This window comes from Musca vetustissima, unplaced genomic scaffold (genome assembly GCF_032173495.1).
Source record: "Musca vetustissima isolate MV318-11 ecotype Yass unplaced genomic scaffold, APGP_CSIRO_Mvet_v1 utg11745, whole genome shotgun sequence".
NCBI lineage: Eukaryota > Metazoa > Arthropoda > Insecta > Diptera > Muscidae > Musca > Musca vetustissima.
Window position 1 is genome coordinate 109,817 of NW_026877187.1, and position 21,251 is coordinate 131,067.

At 33.6% G+C, this 21,251-nt stretch overlaps 1 protein-coding gene across 1 annotated transcript in view; it reads left to right on the plus strand.

Moving 5' to 3' along the window:
• LOC133321785 (lachesin) overlaps positions 1–21,251 on the plus strand; it is a 132,086-nt gene that overhangs the window by 43,765 nt on the left and 67,070 nt on the right. Inside the window, exons 3-5 of the mRNA XM_061530858.1 lie at positions 11,329–11,469; positions 11,814–11,945; positions 12,223–12,320. Coding sequence (XP_061386842.1) covers positions 11,329–11,469; positions 11,814–11,945; positions 12,223–12,320 — 371 coding nt within the window. The remainder of the gene's footprint in view (positions 1–11,328; positions 11,470–11,813; positions 11,946–12,222; positions 12,321–21,251) is intronic.

Sequence of the window (21,251 nt, forward strand, 5' to 3'; positions counted from 1 at the left end):
TGAGTATAGGTCCATTTTTTCGGATAGCCCCCATATAAGGGTACCGCCAATTTTCGGTATTTTGGGGTTCTTGAGCTCGATTTTCAACCGAATTTGCTGCAATTTGGTATTTTGTAGTCGTATATGGTAACAAATCTCCCTACCAACAATTATTAATATTCGCCCCTTTTTTGGGGTAGTCCCCATATAACCCCCTTTTTTTATACCCTTCACCACACTGTCACAGGGTATTATGTCTTTGTGCATATGTGTAACAGGCAAAAAACAGATTACCCATGGTGGCATTTTGAGAATATGCATAGAATCACTTTCTGAGTCGATTTACGCATGTCCGTCCGTCCGTCTGTTTGGCCCAAGGACGAACCCTATTGAAATTGGGAAAAATAGGTTCAGATTTAGATATAGCTCCCATATATATTTTTGTCCGATTTACGGACTTTAGTCCCTGAAAATCTTTCGATTTGCACGAATTTTGGCATAGCGTGCTGAATTAAATCTAGAAAGAGGTGTGCAAAGTTTTGTGAAAATCGGTTCAGATTTAGATATAGCTCCCATATATAGTATCGCCCGATTTTTGGTAAATGGTGCACCAAAGTCCCAGAAAATCTTTCAATTTGCACGAATTTTGGCATAGCGTACGGAATTAAGTCAAGAATGACGTGTGCTAAGTTTCGTGAAAATCGGTTCAGATTTAGATATAGCTCCCATATATAGTTTCGCCCGATTTTAGGTAAATGATGCACCAAAGTCTCTGAATATCTTTTGATTTGCACGAATTTTGGCATAGTGTACTGAATTAAGTCTAGAATGACGTGTGCCGAGTTTCGTGAAAATCGGTTCAGATTTAGATAGAGCTTCCATATATAGTTTCGCCCCATTTGAAGTAAAGGGTCTACCATAGTCCCTATATTCTTTCGATTTACACGAAATTTGGTATAGCCTATTGAATTAGGTCTAGAATGATGCGTGTTAAGTTTCGTGAAAATCGGTTCAGATTTGGATATAGCTTCCATATATAGTTTCGCCCGATTTTAGGTAAATTGTGCACCAAAGTACCTGCTAATCTTTTTATTGGCATGAATTTTGGTATAGCGTACTAAATTAAGTCTAGAATGATGTGTGCTAAGTTTCGTGAAATCGGTTCAGATTTGGACATAGTTTCCATACAAAGTTTCGTCCGATTTTGGGTAAATGGTGCACCGAAGTCTCTGAAAATCATTCGATTTGCACTGATTTGGCATAGCGCATTGAATTAGGTCTAGAATTATGTGTACACCTTCTATATATATTTTCGTCCGATTTTAAGTAAATTGTGCACTAAAGGTCCACAGCTAGGCCGATTGACACAACGTAGTGAAATTAATATAAATTAATATAAATTAATCTGGGCAAGGTTTGCTTCAAATAGGTTCAGATATAAATATATCGTAGCTTCCATATATAATTTCGACTTATTTATGTCTATTGTACACCAAATAATCAATAGGTGTATGATTGAGATTAAATTTTAAACTGTGCAGCATACCGACGCGTGTGTCATTTTTGATTTAAATCTTTTAACAAAATTTTGCCCCTGGGTGGCCAAACGACTCTAAACTTGCCCAAATGAAATGAAATTTAGCATTAGGTTATATGATCCTTGTTCCAATATCAGTGTGGCACACCAAAATTACATAAAATATATTATATGTAGCAAATATACACATCAGAGGTCAACTTAACGATGTGTCACAATAATATTATAATGCTTTCACACACACACATACGAATGTAATAAATATTTATTATTATTGTTATTTTTTACCCAAAAATTACCACTAATTTTTAGAGGGTTCACATTACACATTTAAATTTTAAATTATTGTAAATAATTGAAATATTGTTGTCATAATACATTATAATGTTGAGCATTATTATTATTTTATATTAATATAATAGCTGTCAATACATAAACAAAAATTTAATTTATTAAAGCTGAAATAATAATCATTTTTGGTGGTAATATAATTTTACATTTTATTATTATATATTCATATGTGTATACATAAATGATAGAGATGGGTTATGGTTATTTTGAACATCATTATGATGCAATTTTAGATAACGAAACATAATAATGATTGGCAATTTTTAGCAGTTTAGTCTACATAAGCTGCCATGATTTATTTGTCTACCAATTAATGTCGTTTTATGGTCTCCAACTAAGTGGTACAATGAATGTTCATAATTCATAATAAAAATGACGACATATGTTAATGAATCTACAACCACACACACATGCGAACATACATACCGTTTTTTTCTATAAACACCCACTCAACCATAGATGATTTTGTAAATTATGACCAAATATGACTTTCAAAATTCTATTGTCCTCTGTGGTAAAATAGCCAAATTACAACGACATTATTTGTTCTTAGCCTCCCCAAGGGGAGATTGTGTTCGTTATGGCAACAAGTATACATACTTACATGCAAACGTATGTATTTACTATACTATACATACGAGTACATGCAATTATATAAAAACCACTAATTAAAATTAATATTTGTTCAAATTACAACATAATCAGAATGTGAATATGCCAAACCGATAACTACATCTGTTGGTATGTGTAAACATGATTTTATACCATATAAATAATGTTAAAATTACACACGTACATACGGCAATAAATACCCGTATATATTTATTTATTTACACACATATGTATATTAGAATAAATAATGTACAGTGGCTAGTTATGAAGTAAAACAAGTAGATTATTGTAAATCCGCTATGGAGTGTATGGCTGGAAGGATTTCATTCGTTTAAAAATTTTAGGAATTATTTTGTGATATAGTAGTGCAGATAATACAGGGGCATTATAGGAATACCCTTGGAACCACAATATATGGAAGTCATATAGAATATCGAAAATATACTGCTTATGCCTTATGCTTAAACATTATAGTATTTATACCCTTATCATAGTGGATTCAAAATCAGGGACTATTGTTCACTGTGTGAAAAGGTAAGGGAAAATGGAAAAAAGAAAAAAGGAGGTTAAATTCTTCTCGGCCCTCGAACCTCTACTATGGGGATGACATTCATATTTTGGAAATTTAATGGGGGCTCCTAGCCGAAATTTGGGGTGAGGGTAACTCGTACTAGAACGGCACGAAAAGTACTAAATGTGGTACCATTTGTATTTGGCGAACCGGTGCAGCTAGAACTCTGAAATTTGGATTGAGGGTCATTGAAGGAGTGTAGATGTAGCACAGGACAATCGAACTATAAGTATCCGAAAAGTACTAAATTTGGTACAGTTTTGTAGCATGTTTATGGATAGATATAGTGTGTAGTCATCTATACGAAATGTACTAAATTTGGTAAATTTTTAATTGAGGATACCAAAAAAGCTGGATTGGAATATTTAAGTAGATTTAGAAAATTTTAATTACGTGTACAAAAAGTACAATGTTGTCCAAATTGGATTTGGTTGAACCACCATTGTTGGGGTGTAGGATGGGGAATGTAGGGAATTTTGGAAATCCGTACTAATGTGTACTAGAGATGGAAACTTGACATTTGGAGTTAGGATCACTGTTGAAGGGTATTTAGGAAGTTGTCTGAAATTCCTATAAATATTAACTAAATTTAATACAATATAAATTTGAGTGAACCGACAATTTTTACTAAATGGTATCAAATGTGGATTTGGGTGATCAGATTGAGTTGGAATCTTGAAATTTTACGTTAGGATCACTGTTGGGGTTTATGACATTGGGCCTTGTAAAAGTTTTGGAAATTCGTACTAAAGTTTGTAGAAATTATATTTTGGGTATCCTGAAATTTGGAGTTAGGGTTACTGTTGGATTGAGATATGTAGAAAGTTTTGAAAATTTCTACTAATGTGTACTAAATGGTAACAAATTTGGATTTAGGTGATGTTGTAATATAAAAGTAGTCTTACGCTATGCCAAATTTCGTGCAAATCGAAAAATATATGGGGACGAAGGTCCACAATTTATATAAATTCGGAAGAAAATATATATGGGAGCTATCTCTAAATCTGAACCGATTTTCACGAATCTTAGAACACATCATTCTAGACTTATTTCAGTACGCTATGCCAAATTTCGTGCAAATTGAAGGATATATAGGGACTTTGGAGCTCTATTTTCCTAAAATCTAAACCGATTTTCACACGTCGTTCAAGACTTAATTCAGTACGTTATGCCAAATTTCATGCAATCCAAAGTATATATAGGCACATTTCTGCGCCATTTATCTAAAATCGGACGAAAATATATGAGAGCTATATCTAAATCTGAACCGATTTTTCCATTTTCGATTGGGTTTGTCCTTAGGCCAAATAAATGAGCTGGGCCAAATTTCATCCAATGAACATGAACAGACGGACGGAACCGTTCCTCAAAAGGAAAATTATCCGATACCCGCTTAATTGAACTGTTTGTTCAATTACTGAAATCACGCATATCACAAAATTGAGCACTCACTATCCTAGTCATAAATCATTATATATATCTACGAAATTTGGCGCATCATTTACATTTGGTGCATCATTTACATAAAATCGGACGAAAATATATATGGGAGCTATATGTAATTTGAACCGATTTTTCTGAATTTCAATATGGTTCGTCCTTGGGCCGGATTATAAATGCGACATGTTTACAATTTAACATCAACAGACGTCTGTCCGTTTGGACATGCATAAATCGACTCAGAAAGTGATTATATGCATATTCTCAAAAGGAACCATAAAAATGTCAGATTATTTTTCAATAATAATGCAATTAACCGGTGAAAAATAAGAGGAAATTTATTTTTGATGACATGAATTTTGAACCAATTAAGCGGGAAAATGTATTAACAGGAATTAATTATCCGCGGAAATTTACATGTGTTTTCGTATGCAATATTTTGTTGACCCATCATGTGGTTCAATTAAGCGGGGAAACCAATTAACCGTAGGGTCAATTAGCCGAAAAATATTGTAATACCCTGTTCCACAGTGTGGTGACGGGTAAAAAAATACCGAAAATTTAGCGTAGCGTTATAAAGGGTCCACCCGAAAAAATGGACCTGTATATATTATTTGTAGTGTAGAGATTTGGTGCCCAATAAGTACCCAATGTACAAAAATCTGACGAGAGATGTCAGATTACCCTTTGAAATTGTAAAGGGTCAATTTGTTTTCCCAGGCTTACCTGTATGACAAAGGTAATTAATTTATGTAATAGATTTCCTTTTGTAATGCAGTCATGTTTTCATTTCATTTACTTATAGTTTTGAAATGAACACATATAGCAACATAGATATTAAAATGTATATATATATATATATATATATTAATATATATATATATATATATATATGTTTATACAACAAATTCCTGTAAATTGATTATATAAATTGAAAAAAGTAACTATTTTGTTGCAAAAATTTAAAATTGACTTTTCATTTTAATTTACAAATCCACAAACCAAAACAAAAAACCAGTCAATATAACCAAATGTGGTTTTCCACAATGTGATCAGAAAAACACACATACAGACAACCACATTCGCATATAACACAATTTGTTATTTTAGTTGGTCTATTATATAAAAAAATCGGACCTAATAATGTACAGAACAATAAACAATATCAAAACATAGATTAAAATTTAGACAAAATGTAGGCTTAAATAATACAATTGTTGGTAACAAAAGATTATAATTTTTCAACATTTTAGGAATTGAAATAAAATAATAGAAATTATTTTTTTGGAATATTTTGTAAGGGGAAATTTCAATAGTGATTTTTACACTTGGTCTCAACAGAATATGAATCAAACGTATTCGTTTGAATTTCAAACAATTTATGAACTCAATTTTTATCAATTCATTTAATGTTTGACATAGACTTTAAATATCACAAATATAAAACCGACATTTTATTCCAAAGACAGGAATTTTTTACTTAACTACAAAAAACCTTATCGACATTCCTAAAATGTCTTCCTCTGTTTTTTATACCCTTCACCACACTGTGGTACAGGGTATTATGTCTTTGTGCATATGTTTGTAACAGGTAAAAGGAATCGAGATAGACCCATAGTTCCTTTTGAGAATATGCATAGAATCACTTTCTGAGTCGATTTACGCATGTCCGTCTGTCCGTCCGTCCGTCCATGTATTTTTGTGAACAAAGTACAGGTCGCATTTATGATCCGATTTGGATGAAATTTGGCACAGTTCACTTATTGGGCCCAAGGACGAACCCTATTGAAATTGGGAAAAATCGGTTCAGATTTAGATATAGCTCCCATATATATTTTCGTCCGATTTAAGGTAAATGGTGCACCAAAGTCCCTATATATCTTTCGATTTGCACGAAATTTGACATAACGTATTGAATTGAGCCTAGAGTGATGTCTGCCAAGTTTCGTGAAAATCGGTTCAGATTTAGATATAGCTCCCATATATAGTTTCGTCCGATTTTATGTAAATGGTGCACCAAAGTCCCTATATATCTTTCGATTTGCACGAAACTTGGCATAACGTATTGAATTGAGCCTAGAGTGATGTCTGCCAAGTTTCGTGAAAATCGGTCAAGATTTAGACATAGCTCCCACATATATATTTTTGTCCGATTTAAGGTAAATGGGGTACCAAAGCCCCTATATATCTATCGATTTGCACGAAATTTGGCATGACGTACTGAATTGAGCTTAGAGTGATGTCTGCAAAGTTTCGTGAAAAACTGTTCAGATTTAGATATAGGTCCCATATATAGTTTCGTCCGATATTATGTAAATGGTGCACCAAAGTCCCTATATATATTTCGATTGCACGAAATTTGGCATAACATACTGAATTGAGTTTCGTCCGATTTTATGTTAAAGATTCACCAAAGTTCCTATAAATCTTTCGATTTGGACGAAATTTGGTATAGCATACAGGATTGAGCCTGGAATGATGTGTGCTGAGTTTCGTGAAAATCGGTTCAGATTAAGATATATATATTTCCGTCAGATTTAATGTAAATAATGTACCAAAGTTCTAATATTGCATAGATCGATTGATTTATGAAGGGTATCATATAGTCGGCCCCGTCCGACTTTACTACTTTCCTTACTGGTTTTACTCTGTATTCCGTCAATATTTTTATGTAGCAGTGTAATGACCGTCACCACACAAATTTCTTTTGTTTTATTAACACATTTTTTCTATAATTACAATTTGTATAATTTCCGTTATTTTGTTGTTGTGTGGTTTTTTTTCACATGCACCTTTCAATAGTTTTTAACCAGAATATTATGCCAACATTATTATGGTTTTGCCGTATTGTCATAACATTGCCTGCCATCTATCATCGTAGCTCAACCTGCAATATCAACCGCAACACATCAAGTCTGGCAACCGTATGGCGAATTTGTGGTTAACGACTTTTTTGTTGTTGTTGCTGCTTTTGTTCAATACATTCGTTCATTAAATGAAATTGGTTATAGTTGTTAATGTATTTAGTGGTTTTATTGAAATAAATGAGTGAGTGAAAATATATTTTCAACACAAATATCATCGCTTAACCGACAGTTCATCATAAATGTTGGAAATTTTTTAAAAAACAAATAGATATATATGTGTATGAGTATTCTATCTATAAATAAATATTGTGTGTATATAAGCTGGATATAAGTGTGAATTAAAAATGTTATTGTGGTTTTTAAAAATAAATTTCGATAAAAACATGAACATAGATATGATAGATAGCAGCAATTTGCGATATAGAGTAACAATTGTTTGAATGCGTGAATTTGTGTTAATATATGTGCAATTGTGGGTTTCCATTTATAAAATAAGATAAATAAAAAGTAGCTTGTTTGGGCAAACGCACATTCCACATTCAATTAATTTTTGGAATGTATATTATATTTTATAAAAAAAATTAAATAGACATGCAGTAGATACATCTAAATATGATTTCAAGAGAATTTTAAAGGAATTTCTTCTCGAATGGAAGACATGTATGGAAATTATATTCAAATCTTATCCAATATGAACTGGTATAGGCGAATGAATATAACTTTATCTGTACTTATTCGAACCAAGCATGACTAAAAAGAACAAGAATTTGCCAATTCGGTTGAAAGGCGTGTCAAAAAAGATTAATCTTTTGTGGTGGTATTTAAGTCTATTCATATATTCTCATAAAAATTTAAATATATTTTTGGGTAAAATTATACTAACATAAATTTTAACACTAGATTGCCGAAGGCGGTCATTTTGACCGGTTTTCAATTTCAAGTACAAAAACAATTGTGTATATTTTGGCACAGCTTCTCAAAATGTGGTGACTTTTTGTACCACATAGAACTACGTTTATTAATCATAGTAGCTGCTTACCCCCTCTTTCATTCCCCGCATTCACATGTGCTATACCTATATATGCTAAAATCGGTCATTTTGACCTCTTGTGAAATATTAAATAATCACATTACTTTTATTATTGTATAAATTAACTTTCTTTTATGACCAGATCAATACAACGACATCGAAAAACGTTTGCTACTCTAGAAACACAAACGAACCCACAAATCGGAAAAAATAAATTTTATATTTCCAGACGATTTCACTCTCTTTCGAACATTTTGTCCGGACTCTTATTTTTCGAAACCCCCCCCCCCCCCCCCCCCCCCCCCCCCCAAAAACAAATTATAACAACGTTTTGTATGATTGTAAATACTGTAATAAAAATATTAAAAAATAAGTTTAAAAAATTTCTTTACACAATAAAAATTCTTTCAGAATGAGGTCATTTTGACCGATTTTAAGCAATATAGGTATATACAGAATTCCAGTCTTTCTAGTGTTAAACCGTAAACTATAATTAATGAAGGATAAATTTATGACGCACCCATGATTCGTCGCAGCCAATTGTCTATAGAGCCTCCAACAGAAGTTCCTCCACCTTCATCTACGACTTTCATTACCCAGTCAACAGCGTCGGAGGTTTACTTTTCTAACGATTAAGATGTTTATTTGCTCGGACATTGACAGAAGGAATACTCACTACAGCATTTCCTTTTATTTCTTTAAAATAAGCTGTGTTCACACTTACAGCTGTCTCCTCTTGAGGTCAATCTGTATCAGACTTTACTTCTCATTTCCATGATACGCCGTTAATCTAGGCATTTGGCCCCTTCAATTTGTTACCACCTAAGGCTTTCTAAAATTAGACAACTTTCAGAAAACAATACAATACTCTCAATAGGAGGTTGGTTTATCGTCTTGCGTTGTGACGGGGTACATTGTGAGGGTCATAACAGGCCACTGCAGGATCAAATCTCTCTCTTCAAAATGGGACACCAAAGGAGAGGAATACTGTCGTCTATGTGAGAACGAAGAGGTGCTAGAAAAAAATTGAAAATATCCTCTGTAGGTGTCCATCGCTGAGTGGCAGAAAACACAGACAGTTTAGAAGGTATGAGATTGATAACATAGCTTTCTTCTCCAAAATATACCCCAAACAGATCCTAGGCTTTGTCATGAATTTGACATGGCAAAAATAACAAGTTTTCTAAGCTCTTCAACTCCGACTATCTTTTTATTTTATTTTTTCTTTTCGGGTACCAAGGATGATCACATAATGGACAAATGTCTCTGATTGAACGGTTACTAATTAGCAACCGTACATCCCTAACCTAACCTCACATTACCCCATCAAAAATCTCTTCTTCGACCTAAACATTAGAATTTCTACTTTTTTCGATCGACTTCTTGTTCCTGTTTTCTAAGATCCCTTCCGTCATCTTCCCTTTTCTTCAACTGGCACATAGATCCTGCCTCCCTAAACTACAGGGTTTCTTTTTATTTCTGCCTTCAGTTCGAAATTGATTTGTTTATCCGTAATCCTGGATGCAAGTTGTTGCAGTTCTTCAAATCTGTCTTTAGTAATATTTTTCCCTCTCTTGCCCATCAAGTCTATTTTCCCAGGACTCTCTTGAAAAAATTGGCTTTTTCTCTATCTCAATAACAAACTCTCCTCCTTTTTGTAATGGCGGAAATATGCGCAATTTTTTTATTTTTATTATTGAATCTGATAATCTAGAGTTTGAATTATACAGGCGTATGGCAAGAGATAGCACCACCCAGACGAAATTTACAAAACTAAATAGGCTATGCTTTTATGCAGCGATAGATGTCACCCCTGTCACATAGGGCGGAATCAGTATATCAATTATCTTCTTAGAGGAGTAAAAAAAATTCAAAGTGGGCCTATATTCACTTAGAGCTACATAGTCAAATATGCGGAAAAAAGCTATCGTTAAGTGAATTATTGAACTTAATAACTTCAGAATTATTATTGTTAATTAGAATTACAAATACAATACAAATATTGGGCTCAGACCTAAACTTTCATTGGACGAAATCCGTTTCGGACACGTTGCAGTTGATAACACTTGAAGGGAGTGATAGATTTCGTTCAAACTTTGCACATTGCAAATATTTCTGTCAAACTGTCATGAAGTTCGAAAATGGGAAATATCGGTCGCTTTCTCCAACATAAAATTAACAAAATGTTGATGAACATTAATTTTCGATATATAATAGTGTTGAGGGTACAAATATGTATTGTCGATACGTTGTTTTTTTTCTGAATATTTTATAAATTATTTTCTTTCTAGGGTTGGGCAATCTAGTTCCTTGAGCGGTTCGATCTTTTACGGTTCGCACCGCAAAAGGAACTAGGTCGTTCCTTTAGTTCATATTTCCTCTTAGTTCACTCGTTCACTGGTACACGACAGTTCGTTCGGTCAATACAGTCGTTCATGCTTCTTCTTTTGTGCTTGAATGATGTACAACGTTTATTACACGGAATATTTTATTCATAAATAGAAGAAAGAGACAACTAATGTTAGAAATACACAACGGGGGCGAAAATAACTGGGAGAATAAGAGCAAAAAAGAACGACGGAGTAAAAAGAACTAGATGAACGAGAGCAAGAAGGAACGACTAGCGCATAATGGACTAGGTGAACGGGCTTAGTTCCGATCGTTCCTAGTTCGGAATATTTCGTTCCGGAACGACACAATTCTAGTACTTTCTAAATATTGTCCAAGCTATGAAAATATACCCCGTCTAGTTTTTTTACTATCAATGAAAGTTTAGTTTGTTTAAATTACACTTAAGAATATTTTCGACCTAAATATCTATTACTACACAACTATTTTGCATATTAAACAACAACAACTATGTCCAGTATGATCATTATAAAGTTTCCTTTATTTTCTCTTTTCTTCTTCTTCTTATTTTTATTACCCATTAAATTTGTAGTACCACCAAGGATTCATCATATGAGCAGCAGCGGTCATTTGCAAGTTAAAAAAGGTTCTTCGGTTCGCATAGAATGTTCAGCCTCTGGTAATCCTACACCAAACGTTACATGGAGCCGTAAAAATAATATTTTGCCCAATGGTAAGATTTTTGTTGCTGTTGTTGTTTCTTCATTTTTCACATCTTTTCTCCTTAACTGTGAATATGTTAATGAGCCAAGAACATAGACAAAATTCCAAGAAAAACAAAACCTAAATAAAATATTAGAACATTGTGTAAAAAAAAATTGTGAAATCTTAAGGGTCATTTTTATTTGAAAAGTAAATATTTCCTTTATGGTAATTTTTAGCTATTCATGATTTTCTTTATTGTTGGTATTTTTCTTTCTTTCCCTTTCTCTGTATGTCTTTCTGACTCCCCTGATGCCTGCCCAAACTTTGGTGGAACTTTTTTTGTGCCATTGTGAAAACTATGCGGCACCACAGGCGAGGAAAAACTCCATTCGCATATATTGTCAATTGAAAATGTGGATCGCCACAAGGGTGGAGTTTACATTTGTACAGCTAATAATGGTGTGGGTCAACCGGCCTCCAGTCAAGTGATTTTACATGTTTTATGTAAGTATGCTAATGAAACGAACAGCCAAACGAATGAAATTCATGGTTGCGTAGGGGCGATATGGTTGGTGGTCATTACAATAACCTCTGGCCGTATCCCCTGGCAAGGAAACCATTAGAATATATTTTTATTGTATTCTATTTTAATAATTTTCGATTTTCCTTTTTTATTTGTTCTTGTTTGTTTATTATTGTAATCGTTATCAGACATGTGGGTTATTGAAAATTAATTTTTATTTTCTGTACCATTTTTTGCACTACAATTTTATTCGTATAGATCCTCCAGAAATCAATGTGGAACGTCCAGTGGTCTTCTCTGGGGAAGGTCATGAGGCAATGCTTGTGTGTATTGTGCATGGAGAAACACAGCCTGAGGTATGAATTGCTTAAATTTATTTTAACATATTTTTATATGAGTTTGTTTATGTAACATAGGATGGTGTAACAGTAGCAGGTGGTAATTGGTCTATATTGTAACTAAGAAACATTAATATGCTAATTCAATGACCATTGCAAATTTTGTAAGCAATTTTTCGGATGAATATTTTTGGTAGCTCCCAATTCAATAGCGTGGTTTTGGCATGTAGGTTCGAAAAGTGGTCTTAACAAATTACTAGCAACAATAAATGCAAATTCGTAGAATCACTTAAGAAATTGAGAACACAAAGAACTAAATAAAAGTCATTTTCCCATGAAATGAAATAAATAAAAATAGAATCCCAAAAATTGTATAGTAGATATCATATGGCAATCATAAACACTGTTTTCTTCAAAAAAAGTCTTCACACCCTTCACTGGAAGGCACATTCATAATATTCAATTTAAATCCCATAGTAAATTGCTGCCAGGAGACAATTAAGTCCAAGCTACAAACCCTCAGGTTGGAAAATTTACCTTGGACCTTAAATATACCGAAATAACTGCATGATATTTGTAACGAAGCTATGTAGAAGCATATACTTAAATTGAAAATATTCTGGGAAAAGTGAATTCGGCGGGAAGCTGTCCCTAGAGCCCAGTAATTAAAATTAGTTTGCTGTGCATTCAGTTATGAGTTACAGGATGTTACATATTGAAGTGAACAAAGAGAAAATTTGGTACATTTTACAGGTTTTCTTTGATAAAGACGAATATGCAAGCTAAAATTGGGAATGGTGTTTATGGTTCCGATACTGTAACAGCCAATTATGTGCAATTTTGGTTTCGTAGATTCCGTTCAGGAATTTTTGATGTTAAAGATGCACCTCGCACAGATAGGCCGGTCGATAAAGTCGGAGAAATGATCGAAGTTGACCGGCATGTTAGCAGTCGTAACATCGCCCAGGAGCCAAAAATTTACCATAAACTGTTTTAAAAAATTTACAATTGACTAGAAACGGCCAGAATTGGCCAACGGGAGAGGTGTCGTGTTCCATCAGGACAACGCTAGGCCACACACATCTACAGTGACTCGCCATGTACTTTGGGAGTTTGGTTGGGAAGTTTTAATGCATCCGCCATACGGTCCGGACTTGGCACTAAGCGGTCCGGACTTGCATTGCAAAATTTTTTATGATAAAATATTGGTATCTAGGGAGGTTTGGGAAAATCCTCGTAGTCATAGAATTCGGATGAACATATATACGAGACCTATATCTAAATCTGAACCGATTGCACCGAAACACAGCAGACATCATTCTAGACTCATTTTGATACGCTATGCTCGATTTCGTGTAAATCGAAAGAAAATATGTTATATATAGGAGGTATATCCAAATCTGAACCGATTTCAACGAAACGGAACACTTGCCATTCTAAATATAAATCAGTACACTGTACAAAATGGGACAAAACCAGTAAGGAAAGTAGTAAAGTCGGACGGGGCCGACTATATTATACCCTTCACCACTTTGGGTATATTCAACAGATGGAATCCTAACAGACATCGAATTTTTGAAGGACCATTAACATGAAACTAAACATGTCATTCTGCAACCTATACTAAATTTTGGTCAGATATAGAGTTGCTTCTTAAAATGGGACAAAATTATATAAATAATTTTAAAGCAAAATATCGAAATCTAAACCGATTTCATAGAAACTTGTCACATGTTAGGTTACACTTATATCAGTATGTTCTGAGCACTCGGCACTATTTTGAGTTCTTCATTTACTTATAAATCCAAACTTCGTGCAAATCGAAGGATATATAGAGACTTTGATACACAATTTACATAAAATTGGACAAAAATATATATTGGAACTATATCTAAATCTGAACCGTTTTTTACGAAATTTAACACACATCACTCTAGACTCAATTCAGTACGCTGTGCCGAATTTCGTGCAAATCGGAGGATATACAGGGACTTTGGTGCACCTTTTACATAAAATCGGTCGAAAATATATCTGGGAGCTATATCTAAATCTGAACCAATTTTCACGAAATTTAACACATATCTTTCTAGACTTCATTTATATCTGGGAGCTTCGAAAATATATCTGGGAGCTATATCTAAATCTGAACCAATTTTAACGAAATTTAACACACATCTTTCTAGACTTAATTTAGTACGCTATGCCAAATTTCGTACAAATCGAAGGATATATAGGGACTTTGGTGGACAATTTACATAAAATCGGACGAAAATATATATATGGCAGCTATATCCAAATCTGAACCGATATAAAAAATAAATAAATAAAAAATTAACACACCTCTTTCTAGACCTAGTTCGGTACGCTGTGCCAAATTTCGTGCAAATCGAAGGATATATAGGGATTTTGTGCACCATTTACCTAAACTCGGACGAGAATACATATATGAGAGCTATATCTAAATCTGAACCGATTTTCACGAAATTTAGCACACATCATTCTAGACCTTATTGAGTAGGCTATACCAAATTTCGTGCAAATCGAAAGGTATATAGGGACTTTGTCACACAATTTACATAAAATCGGACGAAAATATATATGGGAGCTATATCTAACTCTGAGCCGATTTTCACGAAACTTGGCACACATCATTCTAGACCTTATTGAGTAGGCTGTACCAAATTTCGTGCAAATCGGAAGATATTAAGGGACTTTGGTACCTCAGTTACCTAAAATCGTGCGAAACTATATATGGGAGCTATATCTAAATCTGAACCGATTTTTCCCAATTTCAATAGGGTTCGTCCTTGGGCCAAACAATTAAGCTGTGCCAAATTGCATCCAATTCGGATCATAAATGCGACCTGTACTTTGTTTACAATTTAACATGGACAGACGGACAAACGGACATGCATAAATCGACTTAGAAAGTGATTCTATGCATATTCTCAAAAGGAACCATGGGTCTATCTCGATTATTTTTGCCTGTTACAAACATATGCACAAAGACATAATATACTGTACAACAGTGTGGTGAAGGGTATAAAAATGGAGTTTTTTGCAACATTTACGTAAAATCTGATTGTAATAAATATGGGAACTATATCTAAATCTGAACCGATTTCCGAAACTTCGCACACATCATTCTAGACTCATTTTGATACGATATGCAACCTATACATAAAATCTGACGAAAAAATATATGGAAGCTATATCTAAATCTGATCCGATTTACAGGAAACTTAACCTACGCCACTTTAGACTTATTATAGTACGGTATACCAAATTTTGTCCCAAACGGACAAACTATGTGAGTTTAGAGCACCATATATAAGAAATCGGACGAACATATGCACTGACTTCAACGAAACTTAACACTTGTCATTCTAGACTTAATTTAGTAGTAGTAATTCAGTACGCTATGTAAAATGTGGTCTCAATCAAACATATATTGAGGGTTGGGTGCACCATTTACATATAATAGGAAAAAATTATAGCTCCCAGATATATAGATATATTAAAATATGAACCGATTTTTATACCCTACACCATAGTATGGAGGGTATATTAAGTTTGTGTTTTCTTTTGTAACTAATCGAAATAATCATTTCCGACCATATAAAGAAAATATGTAAAATTCTCTGGCGATATAAGCATGTCCGTCTGACTGTTGTAATTACTCTAGGCTCTGAGCTAATTGTCAAGTTCGAGTACGAAGATCAGCTATATCGGTCCACGTTTAGGCATAACTGAAAATTGGTACATTGGGTTCTTATTGGGTACCAACTTTCTCCACTATATGTTGTAATCATTTTCCTTCGCAGTGTATCGAGATAAAAACTAAAACGTCAGTTTCCTGAATGAATTTCCGCATTTAGGCCTAGCCCCATAATATTTAGCGTGAACGAAGGTATTGTAATGCAAAAATGTTAGGTTCAAAATGGAGCAATATCGGTCCTCAATTGCGAATAGCAACTCATATAACGATAAAGTCAAATATTCGGCAATTCCTACACGATGTAATGTCGTGTCGCCCTTTAGGTATATCCCCACATATAACTTTGCCCTCTAAATTCCTGTAATTGAAGGATTTTATACACATGTGTTTGGGGTTTTGAGATTTAAGGCAAAAACCCCATTAAAAATTGCTAAAAATCGTATTTCATGTGCATTATGCCTTACAACTAACGTTTGGTACAATTGTCAGTATATGCCCATTTTTGGTATCTTCCATATATCCCCCCATTATTTGTTACATCAGAAATGTCGATATTATTGCTTTCTTTCAAACATAATTTAAGCATTTTAAATTTAAATAATTTATCCAACTATAACTCCCGATCCCAATTACCATTGAATAATACACATGTGTCAAAAATATTATTTATTTGTGTATGTGTATATTTGGCTTAATATAAAACTAAACTTTACATAGATAGCGGAGCATCCACGAACACATTTTCGTAAAAATATTAATTAAAATGTCAATTTTTGACAGAAATATACAAAATATATTATTATTCATAATATTATGAATACCAACGAAATGTGTACAACAGATGTGACGATAATTGATTGGCAGGTAGGCGAAATGTCACAAATATATTTTAATGTCAAATTAAATTGATTTTTTTTTTTTGCTAATATTGAAATACAAAAACAAATTCTCTAAACAGAAAACAAAAAAATAAAATATATATAATATTTAACTGTCCAGCAAAACGAATGCAAATGTTAGTGATAGGTGTTTTAGTAACCCATTTCAAAAATTCAGGATAAACCAGTATGGTCACAGGGTTTAAATACATATGTAGCAGTTTGTACAAAGTTATTTGCTTGATTGTATTCCCTTAACGAGGACCAAGCGTGTGAAGCTTTGGATATCAGCTTCACATGCTTGAAATGTGTCTGTGGGTAGACATTTAATTAATTAACTTGTGGTTGCACACAACTACTTTCGAATTCAGAAAAAGCGAATGAAAGCAGCTTCCAAGTTATTATACGAGGAATGGCTATTCAATAAAACTGTAAAGAAATAATACACGGATTGTATAGTGTAACTAAAGGTAACTGATATATTTAAATTGTCTTTTTTTCTTAATATCTCTCCTTCTTCCTTCAGGTTTAAAATCATATAATTGTTTTTCCCTGTAAAACAAATACCACCATGCGTAATATTTTAATGACTTCACATATCAATGTTAAAATGACCCCTTAAATTCCGTTTTCAAAAGAAACATGTCGGTTTTTCCACTCTATTCACTCGAACGTATGCATGTCGTATTAAAGTAAAAGTTTATAATACTGAGCGACTTAAAACCAAAAGAGAGAGAGAAAGATGTAGAAGTAAAAGCGAATAACTTTTTATACCCTCCACCATAGTATGGAGTTTTGTTTTTTTGTAACGCATCGAAATATCCATTTCCGAACCTATAAAGTATATATATTCTTGATCAGCGTAAAATTCTATGACGATTTAGCCATGCCCGTCTGTCCGTCTGTCTGTTGTAATCACTCTAGCGTCTAAACGAATTGAGATATAGCCTCAAAATTTAGCATAGAGTCGTCTTTTGTCTGCAGGCAGGTCAAGTTCGAAGATGGGCTATATCGGTCCACGTTTAGGCATAGCTCCCATATAAGGGTACCCCCAAAATTTCGGTATTTTGGGGTTCTTGAGCGTGTTTTTCAACCGAATTCGCTGAAATTTGGTACTTTGAGTTCTTATTGGGTAGCAAATCTCCCCACTAAAAATTATAAATATAGGTCCATTTTTTCGGATAGCCCCCATATAAGGGTACCCCCAATTTCCGGTATTTTGGGGTTCTTGAGCGCGTTTTTCAACCGACTTTGCTGCAAATTGGTATTTTGTAGTCGTATATGGTACTAAATCTCCCTACCAAAAATTATTAATATTCGCCCCCATTTTGGGGTAGTCCTCATATAACCCCTTTTTTATACCCTTCACCACACTGTGGTACAGGGTATTATGTCTTTGTGCATATGTTTGTAACAGGCAAAAGGAAACGAGATAGACCCATGGTTCCTTTTGAGAATATGCATAGAATCACTTTTTAAGTCGATTTAAGCATGTCCGTCCGTCTGTCTGTCCATGTATTTTTGTGAGCAAAGTACAGGTCGCATTTATGATCCGAATTGGATGAAATTTGGCACAGCTTATTTGTTTGACCTAAGGACGAACCCTATTGAAATTGCGAAAAATCGGTTCAGATTTAGATATAGCTCCCATATATATTTTCGTTCGATTTAATGTAAATTGTGTACCAAAGTCCCTATATATCTTTCGATTTGCACGAAATTTGGTATAACGTACTGAATTGAGCCTAGAGTGATGTCTGCCAAGTTTCGTGAAAATCGGTCCAGATTTAGTTATAGCTTCCATATATAGTTTCGTCCGATTTCATATAAATGGTGCACCAAAGTCCCTATATGAAAATCGTGAAAATCGGTCCAGATTTAGTTATAGCTCCCATATATATTTTCGTCCGATTTTATGTAAATGGTGTACCAAAGTCCCTATATTTCTTTCGATTTGCCCGAAATTTGGGTCTATATATATTGTGTGTAAAGTTAAGTAAAAATCGTTTCAGATTTACATATTGCTTCCATATATGGCACATCGTACTGAATGAAGTCTAGAATGATGTGTGTATAGTTTCGTGAAAATTGCTTCAGATTTAGATATATCTCCCATATTTATTTCCGTCCGATTTAATGTATATATGGTGAACCAAAGTCTCTCTATATCTTTCGATTTGCACGAAATTTGACATAGCGTATGGAATTAAGACTAGAATGGTGTGTGCTAAGTTTCCTTGAAATCTGTAAGGATTTAGATATAGCTCCGATTTTATGTAAATTATCAACTAAAGACCCAAAGTTTGTCCGATTTGCATGCATTGTACTGAAATTAGTCTTACGTGCGTCAAGTTTTGTTGAAATCGGTTCAGAGTTACATATAGCTCCCATATATATTTTCTTCCGATTTTGTGTAAATTGCTCATTAATGACTCAAAGTTTGTCCGATTTGCATGCAATTTTCTGCAAATCGGTTCAGATTTAGATATTGCTCCCATATATATTTTCGTTCGACTTTAAGTAAATGGTGCACTACACCTCTTTCAGATGTTTTTAAAATCATTTCACTTGCAATTCGAGAATTTCATTTGTAATTCGAAAACTCTTTTTGTAATTCATAACATTTCATTTGTAATTCGAGAATGTAATTGGTATTTCACAACATTTAATTTGTAATTTTAAACTTTCCATATGTAATTCAAACAATTCCATTTGAAATTTAAAGAATTTTATTTGTTATTCGTATATTTCCATTTGAAATTAGTAGAGTTTCATTTAATATTCATAAAAATCCATTTGAAATTCATAACATTTCATTTGTAATTCATAAATCAGTTGCAAATTATCAATTCTCTCTCAGCCAAAGCTAGGCCGATTGATACAACATTTTGCAAACGTACTGATTATACCCTTCACCACACTGTGGTACAGGGTATTATGTATTTGTGCATATGTTTGTAACTGACAAAAGGAAACGAGATAGACACATGGTTCCTCTTGAGAATATGCATAGAATCACTTTCTGAGCCGTCTGTCCGTCTGTAGATTTTAAATTGTAAACAAAATACAGGTCGCATTTATGATCCGATTTGGATGGAATTTGGCACAAGTAACTTATTTGGCCCAAGGACGAACCCTATTGAAATTGGGAAAAATCGGTCCCATATATAGTTTCGTCCGATTTAAGGTAACTGGTGCACCAAAGTCCTTATATATCATTCGACTTGCACGAAACTTGGCATAGAGTACTGAATTAGGTCCAGAATGTATGCTAAGTTTCGTGAAAATCGGTCCAGATTTAGATATAGCTCCCATATATGTTTTCGTCCGATTTAAGGTAAATCGGTCTCCAAAGTCCCTATATATCTTTCGATTTGCACGATGTTTGGCATAAAGTACTGAATTAGGTCAAGAATGACGTTTGTCAAGTTTCGAGGAAATCGGTTCAGATTTATATATAGCTCCCATATTTATTTTCGTCCGATTTAAGTTAAATGGGTCTCTAAAGTCCCTATATATCTTTCGATTTGCACGAATGTTACCATAGGGTACTGAATTGGATCCAGAATGATGTGTTAAAATCGGTTCAATGTAGATATAGCTCCAATATATATTTCGTCCGATTTAATGTAAATTGTGCACTAAAGAACCAAAGATTGGCCGACCCGCACACAATTTTGTACAATGTACTGAAGTTACTATAACCTTTTGTGTGTCAAGTTTTCTTGAAATTGGTTCAGATTTACATATAGCCTCTATATATACTTTCGTCCGATTTTAAGTTAATGGTGTACTAAAGACCCATAGCTAGGCCGATTGGCAAAACGTACTGAAATTAATGTAAATTACTATCGGCCATGTTTCCTTGATATCGGTTTAGATATAGATATAGAATAGCTTCCATATATAATTTCGACCTATTTATGTTGATTATAAACCAAATAATCAATGGGTGCTTGATTGGTATTACATTTTAAACAGTGAAGCATAAACAGTGAAGTTTGCTTAAAGTCTATTTACAAAGTATGGAGTAGATTGCATATTGGCATGTGTAAGGATTGATGTTAGTCGGTTTACTTTTATATAAAGATCGCATTTTTAAGTTCGTTCATGTCAATGTTCCTTCAAAAAGACGACATCTGTAAAGATACATATGTAGAATATCCCCAAAATGGTGAAGGGTATCATATAGTCGGCCCAGTCCGACTTTACTACTTTCCTTACTGGTTTTAATATAAGTTAATCTATGAAATCGGTTCAGACTTAAATATAGCCCCCATATATATATATATATATATATATATGGCGTTGTAGCATATTGTTGAAATTGGTGCAGATGCAGACGTAGCGTCC